Source organism: Lepus europaeus, chromosome 19 (assembly GCF_033115175.1).
Source record: "Lepus europaeus isolate LE1 chromosome 19, mLepTim1.pri, whole genome shotgun sequence".
Lineage (NCBI taxonomy): Eukaryota > Metazoa > Chordata > Mammalia > Lagomorpha > Leporidae > Lepus > Lepus europaeus.
Window position 1 is genome coordinate 14,622,041 of NC_084845.1, and position 22,781 is coordinate 14,644,821.

At 44.3% G+C, this 22,781-nt stretch overlaps 2 protein-coding genes across 5 annotated transcripts in view; both read right to left on the reverse strand.

Moving 5' to 3' along the window:
• Positions 1-21,816, reverse strand: part of ZFP82 (ZFP82 zinc finger protein) — an 87,020-nt gene extending 65,204 nt beyond the window's left edge. For both annotated transcript variants that reach the window (XM_062176222.1, XM_062176225.1), the window contains exon 1: positions 21,735-21,816. The gene's annotated coding sequence lies outside the window, so the exon portion shown is untranslated. The remainder of the gene's footprint in view (positions 1-21,734) is intronic.
• On the reverse strand, positions 5,673-21,824 carry ZNF260 (zinc finger protein 260). 3 transcript variants are annotated; one of them, XM_062176241.1, is made up of 4 exons: positions 21,735-21,824; positions 16,870-17,545; positions 13,741-13,955; positions 5,673-7,733 (listed from the first exon to the last, which is right to left on the reverse strand). In XM_062176241.1, the coding sequence occupies exon 4, from the start codon at positions 7,264-7,266 to the stop codon at positions 6,034-6,036; it is 1,233 nt and encodes a 410-aa protein (XP_062032225.1). In that variant the 5' UTR covers positions 7,267-7,733; positions 13,741-13,955; positions 16,870-17,545; positions 21,735-21,824; the 3' UTR covers positions 5,673-6,033. The 3 variants fall into 3 exon arrangements, with proteins under 3 accessions (XP_062032225.1, XP_062032226.1, XP_062032228.1); XM_062176242.1 differs by having other exon boundaries at positions 13,720-13,955; positions 21,735-21,819; XM_062176244.1 differs by lacking the exon at positions 13,741-13,955 and having other exon boundaries at positions 21,735-21,819.
• Positions 21,825-22,781: the final 957 nt, after the last annotated feature.

The following is a 22,781-nucleotide window of genomic DNA, read 5'->3' on the forward strand; positions in this document are numbered from 1 at the left end:
AAAAAAAAGATAGAGGGAGATGGGCAAACACACACACATTCTTGCATCCACTGACTCACTGTTCAAATACCTGCAAAAGCTGGGGCTGGGCCCAGCTGAAGCCAGGAGCCAGGTCCCATGTGGTTAGCACAGGCCCAAGTACTTGTACCATCATCTGCTGCCTCCCAGGTGCAATAGCAGGAAGCTGGGTGGGAAGCAGAGGAGCTGGGACTTCAATCAGGCTCTCCAGTAAGGGATGTGACCATCCCAAGTGGTGGCTTAACCCACTGCCCTATTACACCTGTCCCTTATAGTCATTTTTAAAGAAAGATTAACTTAGATTTTAAAAAGTTTTTAAAAGGAAACGGTTTATTATGAAATGTCAAAATAAGACTAATAATATATGGTTATTAGTGTAGTATAGGAACAGGGAAACATTGGTTAAACAAAATACTGTAAACATTTTACTACAAATGAAAATATAATGCATGGCTGTTTCAGCTGAACGACAATCATATGGGTAAACAATTACATGGCAGAGTTGCAGTTAAATAGGAAAGGGATGGTGTCTGTAAAGGATTAAGAGTAGGATTTTCAATGGGCATTAAAACACAGGAGGGTGAATGTAAAATATCCTGCATAGGCCGGCGCCATGGCTCAACAGGCTAATCCTCTGCCTTGCGGCGCCAGCACACCGGGTTCTAGTCCTGGTCAGGGCACCGGATCCTGTCCCGGTTGCCCCTCTTCCAGGCCAGCTCTCTGCTGTGGCCCGGGAGTGCAGTGGAGGATGGCCCAAATCCTTGGGCCCTGCACCCCATGGGAGACCAGGAGAAGCACCTGGCTCCTGCCTTCGAATCAGCGCGGTGCACCGAACACAGTGCACTGGCCGCGGCGGCCATTGGAGGGTGAACCAACGGCAAAGGAAGACCTTTCTCTCTCTCCCTCACTGTCCACTCTGTCAAAAAAAAAAAAAATATATATATATATATATCCTGCATAAAGAACTGGAAGAAGGGGCCAGTGCTGTGGCGTAGTGGGTTAAAGCCGCCGCCTGCCAGTGCTGTGGCACAGCAGGTTAAAGCCACTGCCTGCAGTGATGGCGTCCCATATGGGCACCGGTTCGAGTCCCGGCTGCTCCACTTCCAATCTCGCTCTCTGCTACAGACTGGGAAAGCAGTAGATGACCCAAGTCCTTGGGCCCCTGCACCAGTAGGGGAGACCGAGAAGAAACTTCTGGATTGTGATTGGTGCAGCTCTGCCCATTGTGACCACTTGGGAAGTGAACCAGTGAATGGAAGACCCTCTGACTCTGCCTTTCAACTAAATCTTAAAAAAAAAAAAAAAAAAAAAAAAAAACACACACACACACACAGGACGAAAGGAGTTGGTAGGGCACCACAAAGAAAAGGAGACAGGCTGGTTGCCTGGTAAGACAGCTGAAGCTATTCATTTGTTTAAAAGTTGCATTGTGTCCCTTAAAATTGTGCAAGTATTACATATCTAAACCTTTAAAATAATTAAATGCAGTCCTTTCCCGTTGACCTATTTCAGAAAAGATTACTTTGGATTTGCCTCTACCACACGTCCCTTGAAATTTACCACTGTAAACTTGCCCCTCATCTGTAGCTTGCACCTAGATGGGGAGGAGCTGTAGATCTGCAGGTAGATATTGATAGCTGAAATGATTAAGGCATTTTGTCTTGGGGAATGTTAAGACAGTAACTCGTCTGTGTGCTTATGTTGTTATCAGTCACTTCTCTTAAACTAACTGTGCCCTATGTGATGGTGGCCTTAGAAGACAGAGCTGGACTGTTGTAAGATGTTCCAGATGACAATGTTAGTATTTCCCAGTGCTGAGCTGAACCACACTCTCCCCCATATGGTGCTAGGGACCTGGAGGCTATGCCTCCTTGAGCATTGGCAGGACTGATGAAAAGGCCATGAAGGTTTTTTCTTGCCCTGGTAAAGTTAAAAAACCTTGTGCTGGGTAAAGTCTTCTCTATTCTGTTTGCTTGCCATCCAAACCTGTGATTGTTGTTGGTGGGCATGCAGCCTTGTGTCAGAGCTGTAACAGGCCACCGAACAACTGATGGGTTATTTTAATAGTGTTTAAAACTGGAAACCCAGGCCGGCGCCACGGCTCAATAGGCTAATCCTCCGCTTAGCGGCGCCGGCACACCAGGTTCTAGTCCCGGTCGGGGCGCCGGATTCTGTCCTGGTTGCCCCTCTTCCAGGCCAGCTCTCTGCTGTGGCCTGGGAGTGCAGAGGAGGATGGCCCAAGTCCTTGGGTCCTGCACCCACACGGGAAGCTCCTGGCTTCGGATCAGCGTGGCGCACCACACCAACCGCAGCAGCCTTTGGAGGGGTGAACCAACGGTAAAGGAAGACCTTTCTCTCTGTCTCTCTCTCTCACTGTCCACTCTGCCAAAACAAAATAAAACACCAAAAAACAAACTGGAAACCCATTTGGAAGAAATTAAAAATGAAGCTTCATTTATATGATGTTAAATGTTAGATGGTTTAAATATTTACACACTGAAAAAGCAAATAGTAAACAATTTGCAAGATAGAAATCACATGTACAATCTAGAGCAAAAATATTTTAAACCAATCCAGAAACAGAGAAACTTAACACATATTTGGTTGCATAGAATTTAAACTTTTCAATGGAAAAATCATTATGACAAAAACGAGACCAATTCCTAATGTCTAATATATGAAGAGGTCATCAAAATTGGGAAAAAGATAAACAGTTCTAAAGGAATATGGACTAACAATATAAAAACTCACAAAGCAAATCCAGAAGCAAGTGTTGGAAATGACAACATCCACTAAAATTTTGAAATAGCAAGTATCTTTTGACACAGTAATCTCTTCCCTATAATCTATCCCACAGAAATAAAAACACCTGTAACTTTAAGGGCCAATTATATAGATATTTATTGTAGCTTTATTTATGGTAGCAAATGAGCAACAATGAATCAAAAGGTGGTGGCTAAATAAATTTACAATATACACTATCACAGAACATTATATAGCACTTTCTTATTTTATTCCATTTGACTATCACAACCATTCTTGTTTCTGGGTCCAGGACCCTGGCCAACATAAGGCACCAAAAGATACTCATTCTAATTTGATCTCTATTACCTCACAAAATTATCCCTTGCCTTTATCACTCTGAGAGCAACCTTCAAACATGCTAGTAACAAGCAGTTCAGTGCTATTCATACATTAGCATTTCACTATTGAGTTTAAAATAAATACATTTGCAATCAATCTTAAGGCTAAATGCTGTATATTTATTTTTATCACTATTCAAAAACAGTACTAATAGCTTTCTATATATTTTTAAAAGGAATCAAGTAGGCAAAACCTCTCATGAAGATTTGTTTCAAATAAGAGAACTAAGTTTGGGTCTGAGATTACCTTTCCAGCACCATTTCCCACAATGAAACAAACAAGGTGAAATAGCAATTGATATCTGGTAGAAAAGAGGAATATGGTCTGCAGGTTAAAACTGAAGCTAAAATCCAAGAGTTGGCGTTTTATTCAGTAGCTTTTAGAAAACCTTCTGGGTGACAGTTTCCTCATTTTAAAAATGTCTAATTTCTTAATGCCAACACTGGTTATGAAATCAGTTATGAATTCTCCAATTCAGCACAAGTAGTATGATCCTTACTTCTGTGATCCACCCAACCTGTTGCAAAATCATGTATTCTGATGTGACATAATGGTAGTAAATGGAAATAACTGCATTTGTCTCTCCAACTTAAAAATATTATTTCATTTCATTTCATTTCATATTTTATTGGTAAAGATATGATTTTAGCAATACAGTCATCCCTTGATATCCATAGGGAATTGGTTCCACAATACTCCATTCTACAATCCATGGATGCTCAAGTCATTTATATAAAGTGGCATACTATTTGCCTGTAACTGATGCCATATTCTCCCATATACTTTATCTCTGGAATGCTTGTCGATACCTAATACAATTCAAATGCTATATAAATAGTTGCTTACTGTAGAGGGAATAAGAACAAGAGAAAAAAGGTCAGTACATGTTCATTTCAGATGCAATTTTTTGCTATTTTTAGCCATGACTGGTTGAATCCAGAGATGCAAAACCTATGGATAAAAGCTGTTTTGTGTAAAATATTAACATATGACTGAGACTATGAGTCCATTATGCAGTAGCCACATGTCCTGTACCTGTCCATAGCCTCACACTTATAGATTGAGTTATGCATGGTCCACCATGGCTCAAAAATATTAAATGGAAAATTACAGAATTCCTTACACTTTTTAAACTGTGTCATTTTGTGTAGCATGATGAAATTACACAGAATCCTGCTTCATCCCCCAGCACAGGGATCATCCACTAGTCCAGCATATCCATGCTGTACATGCTGCCTGCCCATGTCACTTACCAGTACCATACAACATCTATTCCATAACCTTTATTTTACTTAATAACAGCCCTGAAGCACAACAGTGGTTCCGCTAGCAATTTGGATATGCCAAAGAGCAGATGTAAAGTGCTTCCTTTAAGTGAAAAAATAAAAGCTCTCAACTTAAAAGGAAAAAAAAATCATGCTGAGGTTGCTCCTATCTATGGTAAGTTACTGCTGTTCATCTCTTTCTGTCCTTAGCTTTAATTTGTAAGTAGGTATACAGGTATATTACAGAAAAACACATAGCATACTTGTTTATATATAAGGTTCAGTACTACCTGCAGGTTCAGATTACCTACTGGGGGTCTTAAAACCAATCTCCAGTAAATAAGAGGCACTACTGTAATATCTATTTCAGGTACAGCTTCCTCCTACAGCTACCTTTTAAATTTTCATGTTTAGAAAAGAAATAGCACAAACAATAGAGTGAATGCATACTTTAACCACAACCCAGAAACTAATATTTTATTACATTAACTTGGAACCTTTCTTCTTAATGAGACATATATTTAGGGACAAAACTGAAGTATCCTTTAACTGCCATGTTTGGTCCCATTTCCCTTCCATCCCCTTTCTTTCTGCAGGCAATCACTTTTGGGAACTGAGGGTGTACCCTTCCAATTCATTCTTTATACCTTTACATAAAAGTGCTTATCCATAATCAATGCTTGGTACGAGGCTTGTTTAGTGTTGATTTTACTCAAATTCACACAGGTGTTACTACAACATATTAACCACTTCATGATTCTTCTCAACTCTACATTATTTTCCCTATCTTTTGTTGTTAATACAAATATTTGTTGTACCTAAGTGATGGAGCATTCTACTGCATGACTCTATTTCACAAAGGATAGACCTTTGTTTCCAAATGTGGGCTACCTTATTTCATGGTGCAATAAACAGACTGCAACTTGACTCCCTGTGTACATGTGGCAGTTTCTTGGGTAAATAGATAGACTTGAATGAAACTGCTAGGTATTCTGGAATCAATTTTACTGCTTCAAGGTTTACGAAACATTCTCTAAAATTCTAATAGGTTCTGCTTCTTTGCATTCTAGCCTTCAATACTTGTGGAATTCATAACAAATCAGTATCTTAGTATAAGATCATGGCAGAGATCTATTTTTTCATATGAAGTCAATTACCCTGAGACTATTTTAACAATTATCCATGATTTCCCCACCACTGGGTTACAAATCTATCACTTGAAAGTTACCCATAAATCCATGCATGTTTCTGGATTCAACATTCTGTCTCAATCTCAATTTTCCATGAATACCTCAACAACATAATTTTGATATTTCTACAAGTTATACATGTAGCAAAGCATGTAACAAAAATGATAATTTCATTTCTTAATTTCAAATTCTTATATTTCTCCTTTGTCTTAATGCATTGGTGGCCTTCCAGCCATGACTGGAAACTAACTTCACTGAGAATGCTCCTCCAAGTATAGCATTCATAATGTTTGTTGTGGGAGTTCTGAGTACACAGATCTTCATTATACGGTGATACTTATTAAACGTGCTGTTTTTAAGGTTCTGAGTTGCTGCTGAGCAATTTCCTATAGTCATTCTTCCTAAATCCATGGCACTCATAGATCCTTATGAATTCTCTGGTGTCGAATGTGGTGTGACTTCTGGCTGAAAGCTTTCCCACATTCACTACATTGATAAGGCTTTTCACCAGTGTGGATTCTCATATGTAGAGCAAGAGTTGAGAACTGAGAAAAGGCTTTCCCACATTCATTACAACCATAGGGTTTCTCTCCCGTATGGCTTCTCATATGTACAGTAAGAGAGGAGCTTTGACAGAAGGCTTTCCCACAGATTTTACATTCATAAGGTTTATCCCCTGTGTGAATTCTCACATGTACAATAAGTGATGTGATTCGAGAGAAGGCTTTTCCACATTTATTGCATTCATAGGGTTTCTCTCCTGTATGAATATTGTGATGTTTAATGAGATACTGCTTCTGCCTAAAGATTGTTCCACATTCATTACACTTATAGGGTTTTTCTCCAATATGAATTTTTTCATGCTCAGTGAGATTGGATTTGCCACTGAAGGCTTTCCCACATTCTTTACATGTATAGGGTTTCTCTCCAGTGTGACTTCTCTGGTGTCTAATGAGGCTTGATTTCTGAATGAAAGCTTTCCCACACCCTTTACATTCATAAGGTTTCTCTCCAGTATGGATTCTCTGGTGGATAATGAGGTTTTCCTTCTGGCTAAAGGCTTTTCCACACTCATTACATTTGAAGGGTTTCTTTCCACTATGAATGTTCTGATGTTTAATGAGGTATTGCTTCTGGCTGAAGGCTCTTCCACATTGATTACATTCAAATGGTTTCTCTCCAGTATGAATTTTCTCATGCTCAGCGAGATATGATTTGCCATTAAAGGTTTTCCCACATTCCTTACATGCATGAGGTTTGTTCCCTGCATAATTTCTCTGATGCCTAACGAGGTTTGGCACCTGACTAGAAGCCTTCCCATATTCACAAGGTTTCTCTCCGGTATGATGTTTCTGATGAGAAAGTAAGTTTCCCTTCTGGCTGAAGGCTTTTCCACATTTATTACATGTATAGGATTTCTTCCCTGTATGGCTTTTCAAATGCACAGTAAGAGATGAAACCCGAGAGAACACTTTACCACATTCCGTACATTCATGCGCTTTCTCTCCAGTATGCATCTTCATATGCTCTGTGAAGTTCTGCTTCAGGCTAAAGGTTTTTCTGCATTCATCACATTCATAAGGTTTTTCTCCAGTATGAATCTGATCATGCTGAAGCAGATCTGATTCAGGCTGAAGGTTTTCCAACATTCCGATCACGTGTAGGGATCTTCTCCTAGGAGAATTCCCTACTATAATATTGAGACGTGACAAGGATGCTAGTTTTTCCACATTCACTTAAAGTTTCTAATATTAACTCTCAGGTATCCAATAATCGTGAAGTTATAATGTAAGACATTTTTCAGACTGATATCCCAGAGATGAGATCATTGTGAAAATGGATGAAATATCACATTCTCTTTATATTCTTAGTGGCTTTCTCAAAGCTTCTCTTAGATTTGAGTATAAATTATGTATAAATGATGTTCCCAACTCTCTTGAACTGAGTCCTATATGCAGAAGTCTTGAAGAATCAATATCTGTAATCGGAGGAAATGCATTGCTGTTTCCTGTTTTTACAGTTTTCCTCAGTCTATATTTCACTGAGAAAGATCGGACTTAATTCACAAGTTTTTTATGTTGCATCTTTATCTGTTTACAAACTTCCCAGGCTTCTTCTAAAAGGGAGCACAAAAGAATCATCATTGAAAATGAGTAAATATGTAGCTCCTGACATGTAGCAAGCATCTAGTGAAATAATTTATCATTACAATCAACATCACTATAATACCTGGTAATTTTCCCACTATTAATAATAAAATTTCAGAAATGTACTAATATCAAATAGACTCTTTAAATCTAGTCTCTTTGTATTAAAGAAAGCTCAAATACAAATAGCACTGATAGGTAAATGTAGTTTTAGCTACTTTTAAATACAACCACTTAAAAATTTCATAAACCAGTAAAATAATAAAAATAAGAAGCAACAAACTGGATGAAGGAAACATACATAAGATTAAGTGAGCCTATGATGATAAGTAATATGAAATAAAACGGCTAGAACAATCTAAACAAGGTCCTGAAGCTCCACTAAAATGACAGTAAAAGTGTGAAAGGAGGTTCATACTACTAAAACTGGGCAGAATCAGGAAATTAAGGAAGGGAAGCAAATAAAGGACTACAAGTTAATAATAAAACTGAGTGGCTTAAATAAAAAACCAGCAGAAGAGGGTATCATCCAGAAACAAGGTAATTTGTGACACAGATGTTAACAGAAAGGTTCTGTAACCAGAAAGACTGGGCAAGAGTAGAAGGTGTGGCTTATAAAAATGATTGTGAAAGGAGAAACTGATACCTCCAACTCTCCTGGCTGGAAGGAAATGGGAAGTTGACCATCAAGACAAAGTACAAACGAGAAGCTCCAAATTAGTGATGACAGATGAAGTAGATGAGAGTACTATAATGAAAGGAAGGGGATGTGTAGTTTATTTATATAGCATAGGGGCCCAACCCCTTTCTACTGCTGGACTCCAAGAATGCTGGTGGTTTCTCAGTGCTAGACAATAGGTTTCTTTACAGAAAAGATGACAAGCCCATGAGAATACCTACAAAAATTAACATTAAGTCATATAAAAGAAACAGATTCCTGACTGCTACAGTAAAGCCCAGTTTTACAAACCTCCACGATGCACACAGATTCTAACAATCTTTCTAGTACCTGAATGTTAACCCATTATGTTAACCCATTATGTGTTATATGTCCTACAAATAACACATTTAAAGCTTAAATTGAGCAATAAATATATCATTGCTTTTACTAAATGTTAAACTTAACAAAAGATTATATACATAATTGATGTGTAATTTAAGAAATACATTCATAAAACTATTTTCTAGACCTAGGTTGTAACTTTATTTTGAGAAATGTCTATATTCAAATTACCAAGACTTGAAAATAGCTATCACATAAATATGATGCTGGGATAATGTACCCTGAATAGTAATGTGCAATGTAGTATACTACTGCCTGACAAACTAACATGCTATTTGTAGTAAGGGAGTTTGTTTTGTTTTAAAGATTTATTTATTTGAGGGACAGAGTGATAGTGGGAAAGACAGAGATCGACCATCCCCTGGTTCACTTCCCAAAAGCTTACAACGCCCAGGTGTGGGTCAGGCTGAAGCCAGGAGCCAAAAACTCCATCTGGGTCTCCGGTGTGGGTGGCAGGCTAAGTACTTGAGTCATCTTCTGCTGCCTTGCCAGGTACATTGGCAGGGAGCTGGACCAAAAGCTGAGTAGCTAGCACTTGGGCACTCCACTATGGGGTATTGTCATCATAAACAGCGGCCTAACCTGTGTCACAATGCTGGCCTCAGGAATAAGGTAGTGCTATATGCGCTTGAGGTGAATATAAAAACTGTCATTATCATCAGTTTCAGCTTTCACTTATTTGTCTGCTTTTATTGGGACTGATACACTGGAACCCAACTTCCTCTCTTCTGCAGAGTCCTTTTTTAGCTCTAACACATTTGTTTTCCATCCATTAGCTGGAAACCTTCAATATTATCCTGATAAAGCCCTCTTAATATTAACATCTTCATTTTCTTATAAGTCATTGCCAGAAATGACTCCAGTAATATGCTGTTAATTTATAACCTCCATAATTAGAAAAAAATGCCTCAACCCATCTACATATCATAACCAAACCTCACTCAAAATGACTAGAGTGCTAACACTATTAACATAAAAGAAAGAATGGTAGACTTCATCAAAAGTAAAAATAATACTCTTCAAAAATAGTTAGGGGGGGCTGGCGCCACAGCTCACTTGGCTAATCCTCCGCCTGTGGCGCCGATACACCGGGTTCTGTCCCAGTTGCTCCTCTTCCAGTCCAGCTCTCTGCTGTGGCCCGGGAGTGCAGTGGAGAATGGCCCAAGTGCTTGGGCCCTGCACCAGCATGGGAGACCAGGAGGAAGCACCTGGCTCCTGGCTTCGAATCAGTGCAGCGCACCAGCTGCAGCAACCATCTGGGGGGGTGAACCAAAGGAAAAGGAAGACCTTTCTCTCTGTCTCTCTCTCATTGTCTAACTCTGCCTGTCAAACACACACACACACACACACAAAAACAGTTGGGGGGGGGGGCGGTGCTGTGGCGTAGCGGGTAAAGCCACTGCCTCCAATGCCGGCATCCCATATAGGTGCCGATTCAAGACCCAGCTCCTCCACTTCTGATCCAGCTCTCTGCTATGGCCTGAGAAAGCAGTAGAGGATGGCCAAAGTCCATGGCCCCTGCACCCACGTGGGAGACCTGGAAAAAGCTCCTGGCTTCAGATCGGCGCAGCTCCGGCCGTTGTGGCCATCTGGGGAGTGAACCAACAGATGGAAGACCTCTCTCTCTCTCTGCCTCTCCTCTTTCTGTGTAAATGTCTTTCAAATAAAAATAAATCTTTAAAAAAAAAAAAAAACAGTTAGGGGCCGGCACTGTGGTGTAGTAGGCTAAGTCTCCATCTGTGGCGCTGGCATTCCACATGGGCACTGGTTTGTGTCCCAGCTGCTCCTCTTCCAATACAGCTGTCTACTTATGGCCTGGGAAAGCAGTGGGAGATGGCAGGAGCTTGGGCCCCTGCACCCACATGGGAGACCTGGAATAAGCTCCTGGCTCCTGAGCGGCCTAACTCCGACCATTGCAGCCATTGGGGGAGTGAATCAGCAGATGGAAAACCTTTCTGTCTCTCCCTCTTTCTGTAACTCTCTCAAATAAATAAATAAAATCTTTAATAAAAAAATACAGCTCATGACGGCAAGTATTTGACCTCATATTTAAGATGCCATATGAGGCACGCATTTGGCCTAGCAGTTAATACGCTGCTTAAAGGTCGGCGCCGTAGCTCAACAGGCTAATTCTCTGCCTTACGGCACCGGCACACCAGGTTCTAGTCCCGGTCGGGGTGCTGGATTCTGTCCTGGTTGCCCCTCTTCCAGGCCAGCTCTCTGCTGTGGCCCGGGAGTGCAGTGGAGGATGGCCCAAGTGCTTGGGCCCTGCATCCCATGGGAGACCAGGAGAAGCACCTGGCTCCTGCCTTTGGATTAGCACGGTGCGCCAGCTGCAGCGCGCCAGCCTTGGCGGCCATTGGTGGGTGAACCAACGGCAAAGGAAGACCTTCTCTCTCTCTCTCACTGTCCACTCTGCCTGTCAAAAAATTTAAAAAAAAAAAAAAAATACACTGCTTGAGATGCCCACGTCTAATATTAGAATGCCTAGATTTGAGCCCTGGCTCTGCTCTCAATTTGTTTCCTTTTAATGTGCCCCCAGGAAGGCAGCAGGTGATGGCTCAAGTAGTAGTGCCACCCATGTGGGAAACCCAGACTGGGTCAGTGGTCCAAGCTCACAGCACTGGCCTGGCCCAGTCCTGGCAGTTGAAGACATATGGGAGGTAAACCATATGGATCAGAGATTTCTTTATCTCTTTCTGTGCTCTAAAATTAAAAACAAAACTAAACGAAATCTATGGCCCATATTAATGCTTAGGTTCAATACCTGCCTCTAGCTCCTGACTCCAGCTTCCTGCTAATGCAGACCCTGAGAGGCGGCAGTGATGGCTCAAGTGACTGGGTTCCTGTCACTCATGTGGGAGACCTAGATTGAGTTCCTGGCTCCTGGTTTCAACCTTAGCCCAGCACCAGCCATCTCAGTCATTTGAAGAGTAAACAAGCTGATGGGGGGAGCTCTCTAATAAAAAAAAAAAAAAAAAAATTCCACAAGTTAAAACAACAGGCATGGGACCGGCTCTGTGGCACAGGGGGTAAAGCTGCTGCCTGCAGTCCTGGCTGTTCCACTTCCGATCCAGCTCTCTGCTGTGGCCTGGGAAAGCAGTAAATGATGGCCCAAGTCCCTGCACCTGTGTGGAAGACCTGGAAGAAGCTCCTGGCCCCTGGCTTCGGATCGGCACAGCTCTGGATATTGCAGCCAACTGGGTAGTGAACCAGCGAATGAAAGACCTCTCTCTTTCTTTCTTTTTTTTTTTTTATTTTAAAAAAATTTTTTTTGACAGGCAGAGTGGACAGTGAGAGAGAGAGAAAGGTCTTCCTTTGCTATTGGTTCACCCTACAATGGCCAAGCAACTGGCGCGCTGCAGCCAGCGCACCACGCTGATCCGATGGCAGGAGCCAGGTGCTTCTCCTGGTCTCCCATGTGGGTGCAGGGCCCAAGGACTTGGGCCATCCTCCACTGCCCTCCCAGGCCACAGCAGAGAGCTGGCCTGGAAGAGGGGCAACCGGGCCAGAATCCGGCACCCCGACCGGGACTAGAACCCAGTGTGCCAGTGCCACAAGGCGGAGGATTAGCCTAGTGAGCCGCGGCACCAGCCTGACCTCTCTCTCTCTCTCCTTCTTTCTCTCTGCCTCTCCTTCTTTCTCGAATTCTGACTTTCAAATAAATAAATAAATCTTTAAAAAAGTACAACAGGCGTGCACAGATGGAAAAGCTGATAAAAATGCCATATCTAATACAGACATAGAACTCTTAAAATTCAATAATAAAATTAAAAACCCAATTTTTCTAAAATGGTCAAAGAAATGGATAGGCATTTTTAAAAATAAGATATAAGAATGTCCACTAAGTATATTAAAAGAAATTCACCTAAACAAGTAATCATGAAAATGCATAGGGGTGGGCTGGCGCCGCAGCTCACTAGGCTAATCCTCTGCCTGCGGCACTGGCACACCAGGTTCTAATCCCGGTCAGGGCACCAGATTCTGTTCCGGTTGCTCCTCTTCCAGTCCTGCTCTCTGCTGTGGCCCAGGAAGGCAGTGGAGGATGGCCCAAGTGCTTGGGCCCTGCACCCCATGGGAGACCAGGCATGTGCATTAGCAGGAAACTGGAATCAGAAGCAGACTTGGACTTCAACCCAGGCACTCTGATATGGGGTGCAGGGATCCCAAGTGGCATCTTAACCACTGAGCCAACAACCTCCTCTAAGGCCATACTTTATTTATTTATTTATTTATTTTTCCTTTTTGACAAGCAGAGTGGACAGTGAGAGAGAGAGACAGAGAGAAAGGTCTTCCTTTACCGTTGGTTCACCCTCCAATGGCTGCTGCAGGTGGCGCACTGTGGCCGGCGCACCGCGCTGATCTGAAACCAGGAGCCAGGTGCTTCTCCTGGTCTCCCACACGGGTGCAGGGTCCAAGGACTTGGGCCATCCTCTACTGCACTCCCGGGCCATAGCAGAGAGCTGGCCTGGAAGAGGGGCAACCGGGACAGAATCCAGCGCCCCAACTGGGACTAGAACCCGGTGTGCCGGCGCCGCAGGTGGAGGATTAGCCTAGTGAGCTGCAGCGCCAGCCTAGGGTCATACTTTAAAGAAAACAATCTACGTGCTAGTCTTCTAAAGATTCTGGACCTGTGAAGGACTGAAAGCTTAAGGGAATGAGGGCACACAGGAAAAAGTAAAAAAAAATGGAAAATGGAAGTGAAAGAGTGAACAAACATGAAAGTGAGACTGTAAAAATCTTCAAATCGAGGCTGCAAATGAGGTAGAAAGGCTGGCATCTAGCAACTGTCACTCCACAAGGTAAGAGCTGATAAGAAAATCTCCTCAAAAACTTTTTTTACAGAGTTTAGAAACTTTCACTGAAAAACTAATGAGACTTCTCATTCATACCTGCCAGGTTCTCTCACTCACCTGGAGAGAACCTTCTTTACATCTCTTCCTCAATCTCTACTTATCTCGTTTGAATTGGTGACTTTAGACTTGTAAATAAACAAGTGACACAGGACTTAGATCTTGCAGTTCGGGGTCAAAACAGCATCTCAGAATTCAAGCCGAGTCCTCGGAATCCTCAGAGGCTTTAAAGGGTCAGGGCAGTGCAGCTCCTGGGGCTGTACAAGGAAGCTGGCCTGTGGAAAGGAACAGTCATAACAGTCATAACAGTCATAAGACCCCTTGACTTACACAGACATGTGCCCAAATGGAAAAATGTATCTCAGGCCAAACCCAGTCTGTCATTTATTTATCTGAAAGGCAGAGTTAGAGAGGGAGAGACAGACAGACCTTCCACCTGCTGGTTCAATCCCCAAATGGTTTCAATGGCTGGAGTTGCACTGGGGCCCAAGTACTTGGACTATTTTCTGCTGCTTTTCCAGGCAGATTAGCAGGGAGCTGGATCAGAAGTGGAGCAGCCGGGTCTCGAACCAGTGCCCACTTGGGAAGCCTGTGCCACAGGCAGCAGCTTTACCTGCTATACCACAGCGCTGGCCCCCAGTATGTGATTTAAAGGCTACACACACATACATGCACACACACATAAACACACCAAATAAGTAAAAGCTAAAATAATAAAAGGTCCACACATTACAGAAATGGGAAACAGAGGGTCCCTTATTCTCTGAATTTAGATTACATAGAGAAATCAGGAGACTGAGTTGACAGAGTTCTGCTACAGGTTCCTTTGAGCAAGTGTCACTTGTGACATTGCTACTGATTGAAGTCAAATTTTTGTACAACATTTTCCAATAACAACATTTTTTTATACATGTAAAGTTATCGACATCAAGCAAAATGGAAAAAATACATAGGATAGTATTTTCTGATGGTATTCATAAATCAGAGCTCTTAAAACTTCTAGAGGCCTGGCCGGCGTTGTGGCTCACTAGGTTAATCCTCCACCTGTGGCACCAGCACCCCGGGTTCTAGTCCAGGTTGGAGCGCCGGATTCTGTCCCAGTTGCTCCTCTTCCAGTCCAGCTCTCTGTTGTGACCTCTAGAAGTTTTAAGAGGCAGCATCCCATGAGCACCAGTTTGTGTCCCAGCTGTTCCACTTCTGATCCAGCTCCCTGCTAATGGCCTTGGAAAAGCAGCAGAAGATGGCCAAATGTTTAGACCCCTGCCACCTATGGGTTAGACCTAAATGAAGGTCCTGGCTCCTACCTTCAGCCTGGCTAAGTGCTGGCTGTTGTGGCCACCTGGGGAGTGACCCAGTGAATGGAAGATCTCTGTCTCTCATTGTCTATAATTCTAATTTTCAAAATAAAATAAATCTTAGGGAAGAAAAAACCTTTTAGAGGCTTAATACTCTAACCAGGTTATATTACTCTAGGAGAGATTAATCACAACAAGAGTTCTATAATTATACGCTCAATCACTGATTCAGCAAGTATATATTTACGATTTGTTGTGTCTAATGAAGAAAACGTGGTTTGCAATTTGTAATGGGGTTTGACAGTTCATAGAGTCAAACTTCCTCACAGGGTCTTCTCTCACTCAGATAGAAGAGCTTTAGAACCTGGCTGGACAACACTATGAACTGCTGAAACAAGTAACACAGAGGGAGAATGACTGGAGTCAGACAGCAGGAAGAGTAGCTGCAAGATGACATTCGGAACATAAAACGTTTGAAGTTCCTGTGCAATTTCCAGGCAGAGCCGTCCACTACACATCTGAACATAGGCATCCAGAGGTCAGGACAAGCCTCCAATCCATACACAAACATGCCGCTCATTTGGGTCGGATGAAGCCACAGGGAGTGGGAAGTTTTTTCTCTTGATTACTCAGAGGTGGAAACAGATGATCAAGGCCAGAAATGGAGGAGCACCAATAGTTAGGGACAATCAGAAATAAAAATCCCATCTTCTTTATAACTTCTACCAATTGTTTTTTGGATACTACAAAAACTGTTTCTATATGAATTTTTGTATCCTGGTCCTTTTCAATTTATAGAAAAATATGTGAAGAATAAGTGTGTGTGCTAGCATTGTGGTACAGCAGGTTAAGCCGCGGCCTGCACCACCAACATCCCAAATAGGTGCTGGTTTGAGCCCCAGTTGCTCTATTTCCATTCCAGCTCCCTGCTAATGTGCCTGGGAAGCAGTAGAAGAGGACCCAAGTGCTTGGACCCCCTGCCCCCCACGTGGAAGACCTGGATGGAGTTCCAGTCCTGGCCACTGTGGCCATTTGGGGAGTGAATCAGTGAACCAAAGATATCTTTCTGCTTCTCTCTCTGTGTAACTCTCTCTTTTAAGTAAAGAAATCTTAAAAAAAAAAATAAGTGTGACAAAATATTTGAAGTGTGTTTCTAAATAGAAGAAAGTTAAAAGCCATTGGGTCTGGGGACAAGCTAGACAAATCAGAAGTCACATCACCATGCTCAGTGATAAGGGGGTCTTTAAATAGGTCTCTTGACTTCTGTGCCCCAAAGGTAGGACCATTTGCTGCCCAATTGTGTGCTGTCTGCCCTAGCGGAAACCACTCGTCAAGCGACCCCAAAGGTGAGAGCGTCTCAAGGCAGCCCCCCCCCCCCCCGCCCAGTTTCTCTCAAGTATTAAGAGAAATCAACGCCTGTGGTGAGTCTAGGCAGCAAGGTAAGTTTTTCGGAAATCTTTCTTAAAAAAGTCCTCTTGATTTCGTTTCCTACTCTACGCTGGGCCTGCTGTTACGTAAGTCCCGTTTTAACTACCTATCCACTCAATTCCTTGGCTGTTTGCTTATTCTCTAGAACACCGCATCCTTACTGATTAGATGAGAGCAGTGAGGCTGAGAGGTTACGACCGCCCCCCGCACTAACTCGGGACGAGTTTCTCACTACTCTACGACCCAAACACGCCTGACACCGTCGTCACCCACCTGCGAACCCCCGTCCCCTCGCGTCCCCTTCCCCCATCCACACGAGCTCTGCACACCATACGTCATAGGGGGCGAATCCTCTACGTCAGCCTCCCCAACCCAGACGCCGGCGCCGCGAGTCCTCCCCTACAGACTCACTGGCCCGGTTCGGGACCCAGAATCCCCGGTACCACGGAGTCAAATCGACACTCACCAGCAGACAAAGACGACCATGGCGAGCCGGAGAATCCGCGCCTGCGCACTCCGCTGGAGGCGATCATTCCCAGAGGTCTCCGGGGCGCCGCCAGGCTTGGGCTGGGACCGAATTCAGCCGATCTTGGCCAGTCCTCCACTTTTTTTATGGTGGACTACATTTCCCAGAAGGCTCAGTGGTTCCAGTCAGGCTTTCGCGCTTTTTTTTTTTTCTTCCTCCTCTGCTAGAGCTTGTGGGAATGTTTCTCTGGTGAGCACTGGAGTGCACGTAGGCCGAGTCTCCGAACTATGTTAACTCTCTGTGTTTACCTCAGGATCGGGGCTTGGGTGTGCTAAGCTCAGCTCACTGAAGTGTCTTTATATAGGAGCCACGGTGGAGATGGATGCTAGGCCAAGATCCCCAGGTGACTTCCCGGAGAGGTTTGGTTACGGGAGGCGGGGCCGAAGGGGCGGGGCAATCCCTCTGAGCGGCTCAAGCTAGACGCCATCTTGTTCACTGCGGCTGCGACTGAGAACTACATTTCCCAGAGGGCATCGGGCTCTGCGTGGATACAGGTTCTGAAGAGAGCTGTCCTGGACCCGGGTCTCTGAATCGTTCGGTCAGACAACTATAGACTGACAAGATCCAGTGAACGTGAAGAGTTCAGAGCCAGGGGCGAGGCTTTAGAGTTAAATCTCTGGGCAAAACAGGATGAGAAGGTCGGTTGTGAAATTGTGTGATTGTGTGGTTGTATGTCCCAGCGTTGTGTGTATGTGATTGCATACACACAATGTGTGCGGGTGTGGGGAGCGTTAAGCTGCGAGTCCCTGTGGTATGTTGTTAACGTGGGACTGTGTGAGACGCTGCGTGTGCGAGTATGCTTTGGCTGTTCCTGTGTGTGGCTGTGTGTCCCTGTGGTAGGTGTGATTGGTCACGCTGTGACTGTTTTTCCTGTATGTGTGCCGGTGTAGGGAGCTTTGTGACTGTGACTATGAATCTGTGTCCCCGTAGGGATTGTGACTGTGTGCAGACCTGTATGGAGAATGGAGGCCGGGGTGCTTAAGAATAAAGTTGTGGCCGGCGCCGCGGCTCAATAGGCTAATCCTCCGCCTAGCGGCGCCGGCACACCGGGTTCTAGTCCCGGTCGGGGCACCGATCCTGTCCCGGTTGCCCCCCTTCCAGGCCAGCTCTCTGCTGTGGCCAGGGAGTGCAGCGGAGGATGGCCCAAGTGCTTGGGCCCTGCACCCCATGGGAGACCAGGATAAACACCTGGCTCCTGCCATCGGATCAGCGCGGTGCGCCAGCCGCAGCGCGCTACCGCGGCGGCCATTGGAGGGTGAACCAACGGCAAAAGGAAGACCTTTCTCTCTGTCTCTGTCTCTCACTGTCCACTCTGCCTGTCAAAAATAAAAATTAAAAAAAAAATTAAAAAAAAAAAAGAATAAAGTTGTGACTTGGAGGCGGGTGTTTGATGTGTGACTGCAGCACTGTGTGACTGTGTTACCTGTGACTAATACTGTCACATATAGCCACTTTTTTTTCTAAGATTTTATTTATTTATTTGAGAGGTAGAGTTATAGATAGTGACAGGGAGAAACAGAGAGAAAGGTCTTCCTTCCGTTGGTTCACTCCCCAAATGACCGCAACAGCCGGAGCTGTGCCACTCCAAAGCCAGGAACCAGGAGCTTCTGGGTCTCCCACGTGGGTGCAGGGGCCCAAGGACTTGAGCCATCTTCCACTGCTTTCCCAGGACACAGCAGAGAGCTGGATTGAAAGAGGAGCAGCCAGGACTAGAACTGGCGCCCATATGGGATGCCTACTGTGCCACAGCACCGGCCCCAGCCACTTTTTTTTAAAGAACCATTTTATTTGTTTGAAAGACAGAGTTACAGAATGAGGTAGAGCCAGAGAGAGAGGTCTTCCATTCCACTGACTCACTCCCCAAATGACCACAACGGCCAGAGCTGCGCCGATCTGAAGCCAGGAGCCAGGAGTTTCCTCCAGGTCTTCCATACGGGTGCAGGGGCTCAAAGATTTGGGCCATCTTCTACTGCTTTCCCAGGCCATGGCAGAGAGCTGGATTGGAAGTGGAGCCGCCGGGACTCCAACCAGTGCCCATATGGGATTTCGGGGCTGCAGGCTGGGGCCTTAACCCACTGCGCCACAGCACTGGCCCTCCATATAGCCACTTCTAGAGGCACAAGATATTTCAGCCCCTAGAGAGTAAAGGGGACACTTTAAAAATTTAACCATGTATTTGTGGGTGCATTGTGATAATTTGATGCACATATTAAATGTGTGACGATCAAAAGGGGCACTTTTCTATGACACAGAGATTGAGAGGGAAGCCCCAGAATCCTCTGATAGTCCTCCTCTGGCAGGGGAGGGGCAAGAAGAGTAAGCTCTCATCTGTCCTCCAAGAGAGTTGGCGTGGTGCCTCGGGTCAAGCAGCCCCGGGGGTGTCCGCATACCATAATAGGCTGGTAGGAGTCCCAGCTACTCCTCTTGGGCATCTAGGAAGCAAGGCATGAAACGGTGGACGCAGGCTCATGTACCGGAGCCCTGCCACGCAGGGGGAGATCCAAATGGACTTCCTGGCTTCTGACCTCGGCCTGGCCCAGCTCTGCTGTTGTGGCTTTTTGGAGAGTAAACCAACGTTGTAATGTAATCATTCTCTCTGCCCTCACCCGCCCATCTCCTAAATAAATATTTTGAGAGAGGGAGACTGAGAAGTCCTGAGAGAAAGAAGAAGTAATTGTTGTGACATCTAAAAACCAGGTTTAAGGTGCCATGTTTTCTTTGTTCCTGAAATGGTTTATTTTTTCATGACATGATTTTTTTTTCTTGGCAAATACCTAACAAAGACCTATCAAGTAACCTATAATGTACTCTTTCTCTTTGGAAACATGTTCCTTGTACTTCCTCAATTTCTTTTATTAATATGGCAAATGGTTCCATTCATTTGGGCTGAATATTATTATGATTTTGTATACACACATATAGGTATGCACATATATGGATACACATATATGTGTGTATATACATATACTTAGACATACTATGTGTATACATATGTATCTGAGAATATCTTAAATATAAGATACTGTTTTTCACATGTGAAGCTAACCCAAAGCTCATATTCCTCTCCTTTCCTGCTATAAAAATCCAATTTCCTTTAAAGGAGCACTGTGTCTACCTCAAAAAAAAAAAAAAAAAAAAAGACAAAAAGCTCTGTATGTCCTAACTTCCCCTATAGACATAAGCAAAAGTTGTTAGACTGGGCTTTTCTGACAGTTCATTGAAGGTGTGGACATGAAGCAGGATACAGACTTAGTGGGCATTTGTTCTTTTAACTCCTTTTCCCATTCCTGTGTGAAGTGGGGATATGGTGCTACACAAAGAACAGCTTTTCTTGAAAAAAAAAAATTAAATATTTGAAAGTCAGAGTTAGAGTCTTCCAGCTACTGGTTCACACCCCAGATGGCCACAATGGCTGGGTCTGGGCCAGACTGAAGCCAGGAGCCAGGAGCTTCTTCCAGGTCTCCCTTGTGGGTGGCAGGTGCCCAAGCAATTGGGCCATCCTCCACTGCTTTTCCCAGGCTGTTACGAGAGCTGGATCAGAAGTGGAGCAGCCAGGATGTTGGAATTCTGGCATTGCAGGCAGCAGCTTGACCCGTTATGCTACAAGGCTCGCCCCAGTATTACTTCTTTAAATGTTTTGTAGAATTTAGCAGTATAGCCATCACTGCTGCACAGTACATACTACATCACTTTGACAGTCTGCACATTTTTTTTGAAGTAAGATATTTTTTAAAAGATTTACTTTATTTATTTGAAAGACAGAGTTACAGAGTGAGGTAGAGCCAGAGAGACAGTGAATGAGACAGTGAGAGAGTGTCTTCCATCCGCTGGTTCACTCCCCAAATGACCACAATGGCTAGAGCTGAGCTGATCTGAAGCCAGGAGCTTCTTCCGGGTCTCCCACGCGGGTGCAGGGGCCCCAGGACTTGGGCCATTTTCTACCGCTTTTCCAGGCCATAGCAGAGAGCTGGATTGGAAGTGGAGCAGCTGGGACTTGAACCAGCGCCCATATGGGATGCCAGCACTCAGGCCAGGGCGTTGACCTGCTGCGCCACAGCACTGGCCCCACTGATGTAAGATTTATCACTGCCTCAATCTCATTACTCATTTTTGTGTTTTTTACATTTTGTTTATTCTTGATTGATTCTTGGTGGGTTCTATGTGCCCAGGAAGTTATCAGTTCTTCCAAGTTATCCAATTTATTGGCATATAATCATTCACAGAACTTTCTTACAATCTTTTGTATATCTGGGTACCAGTTTTTTTGGTTTGTTTGTTTGTTTGTTTTTTAAGGGAAAAGGTGTATTGTTGAGTGGGGGAAACCTGACAGGCTGCCTCGTCGTGCAGAGAGAGAACAGCAGCCTGTTCTAGGAGAATAGGTCTTAGGAAATCTCCTTCCACTATTCCGAACACTCAAAGAAGTGGTAGAGATCCCAAAATGTTGGGGTTAAACTTGCTATTTTAACAGCTTGTCAAGGTAGGTGACAACCGAGAGGAGGATCAGACAGAACACTGGATGAAGAAGTTCCCATGGTGACTGCTACATAAAGTCGGACTGGCAGATCCCGGCCATCTGACTAGAGGATATGGGAACAGAGGGCAGGGGTCATCAGCCAAGCGCCCACTGGAGCCCAGGCCTTAGCCCGTAGAAGGGAAACAGGAGGTTGAGTCATCCCCCACACCCACTGTTGCCCAGACATAGTGTCTGTAGAGGTTGTGGTGCCCAAGTACCAGGACTTGACGAGAGAGCAGAACCAAAACCCGTAGCAGTAATCGCCGTGAGAATTTCCCTTTCCACGTCTTACCTCAGAATTTGGAGGGCCGGTGTGTGGATGAAGATGACAGAGCATTCAGTGGCGAAGGAAGAGGTCCGGGGGTGAGTTTGTGGTTGGCAGAAATCCAGGATCCCAACAGAGCTCAGGTAGAGGAATGTTGATGGGAGAGCGTGGATCCGAGTAATTAAAGGCCACCACAGAACACGCCAAACACCTGAATAAGGGAAAAGGTTTATTGCCAAGTGGGAGAAACCCGACAGGCTGCCTCCCCGTGCACAGAGAGAACAGCCTGAGGTACCATTTTTAATGTCTCCTTTTTCATCTATGATTTTATTTTTTAATTTTTAAATTTTTTTTATTTTTATTTTTTGACAGGCAGAGTGTATAGTGAGAGAGAGAGACAGAGAGAAGGGTCTTCCTTTTTTTGCCATTGGTTCACCCTCCAATGGTCGCTGCGGCCGGCGTATCTCGCTGATCCGAAGCCAGGAGCCAGGTGCTTCTCCTGGTCTCCCATGCGGGTGCAGGGCCCAAGCACTTGGGCCATCCTCCACTGCCTTTCTGGGCCATAGCAGAGAGCTGGCCTGGAAGAAGGGCAACCGGGATAGAATCCGGTGCCCTGACCAGGACTAGAACCCGGTGTGCCGGTGCCGCAAGGCGGAGGATTAGCCTGTTAAGCCACGGCGCCGGCCGATTTTATTTTTTTAAATCACTTTATTAGTCTGGCTAAAGGTTTTTCAAGCTTGTGTTTTCAAAACCTGTTTATTAATATTTTGTATTTTTTTTAAAAAAAAATTTAGGTTTTTTTTTTTTTTGTACTCTAGTCTTCTTCCATTTTACTAATTTTGGGGTTAATCTTGTGTTTCTGGTTCGTTGAGATGCAACATTAGGTTATTTGAGATTTTTTTTTTTTAATTTTACAGATAGAGTTAGATAGTGAGGGAGAGAGACAGAGAGAAAGGTCTTCCTTCTGTTGGTTCACCCCCCAAATGGCTGCTGCGGCCAGAGCTACACTGATCTGGAGCCAGGAGCCAGGTGCTTCCTCCTGGTCTCCCACGCGGGTGTAGGTGCCCAAGGACC

What these genes read in the sequence shown, in the direction of transcription:
- ZNF260 (XM_062176241.1), bottom strand. Translation starts at nt 7,266, where the DNA reads ATGTTGGAAAACCTTCAGCCTGAATCAGATCTGCTTCAGCATGATCAG.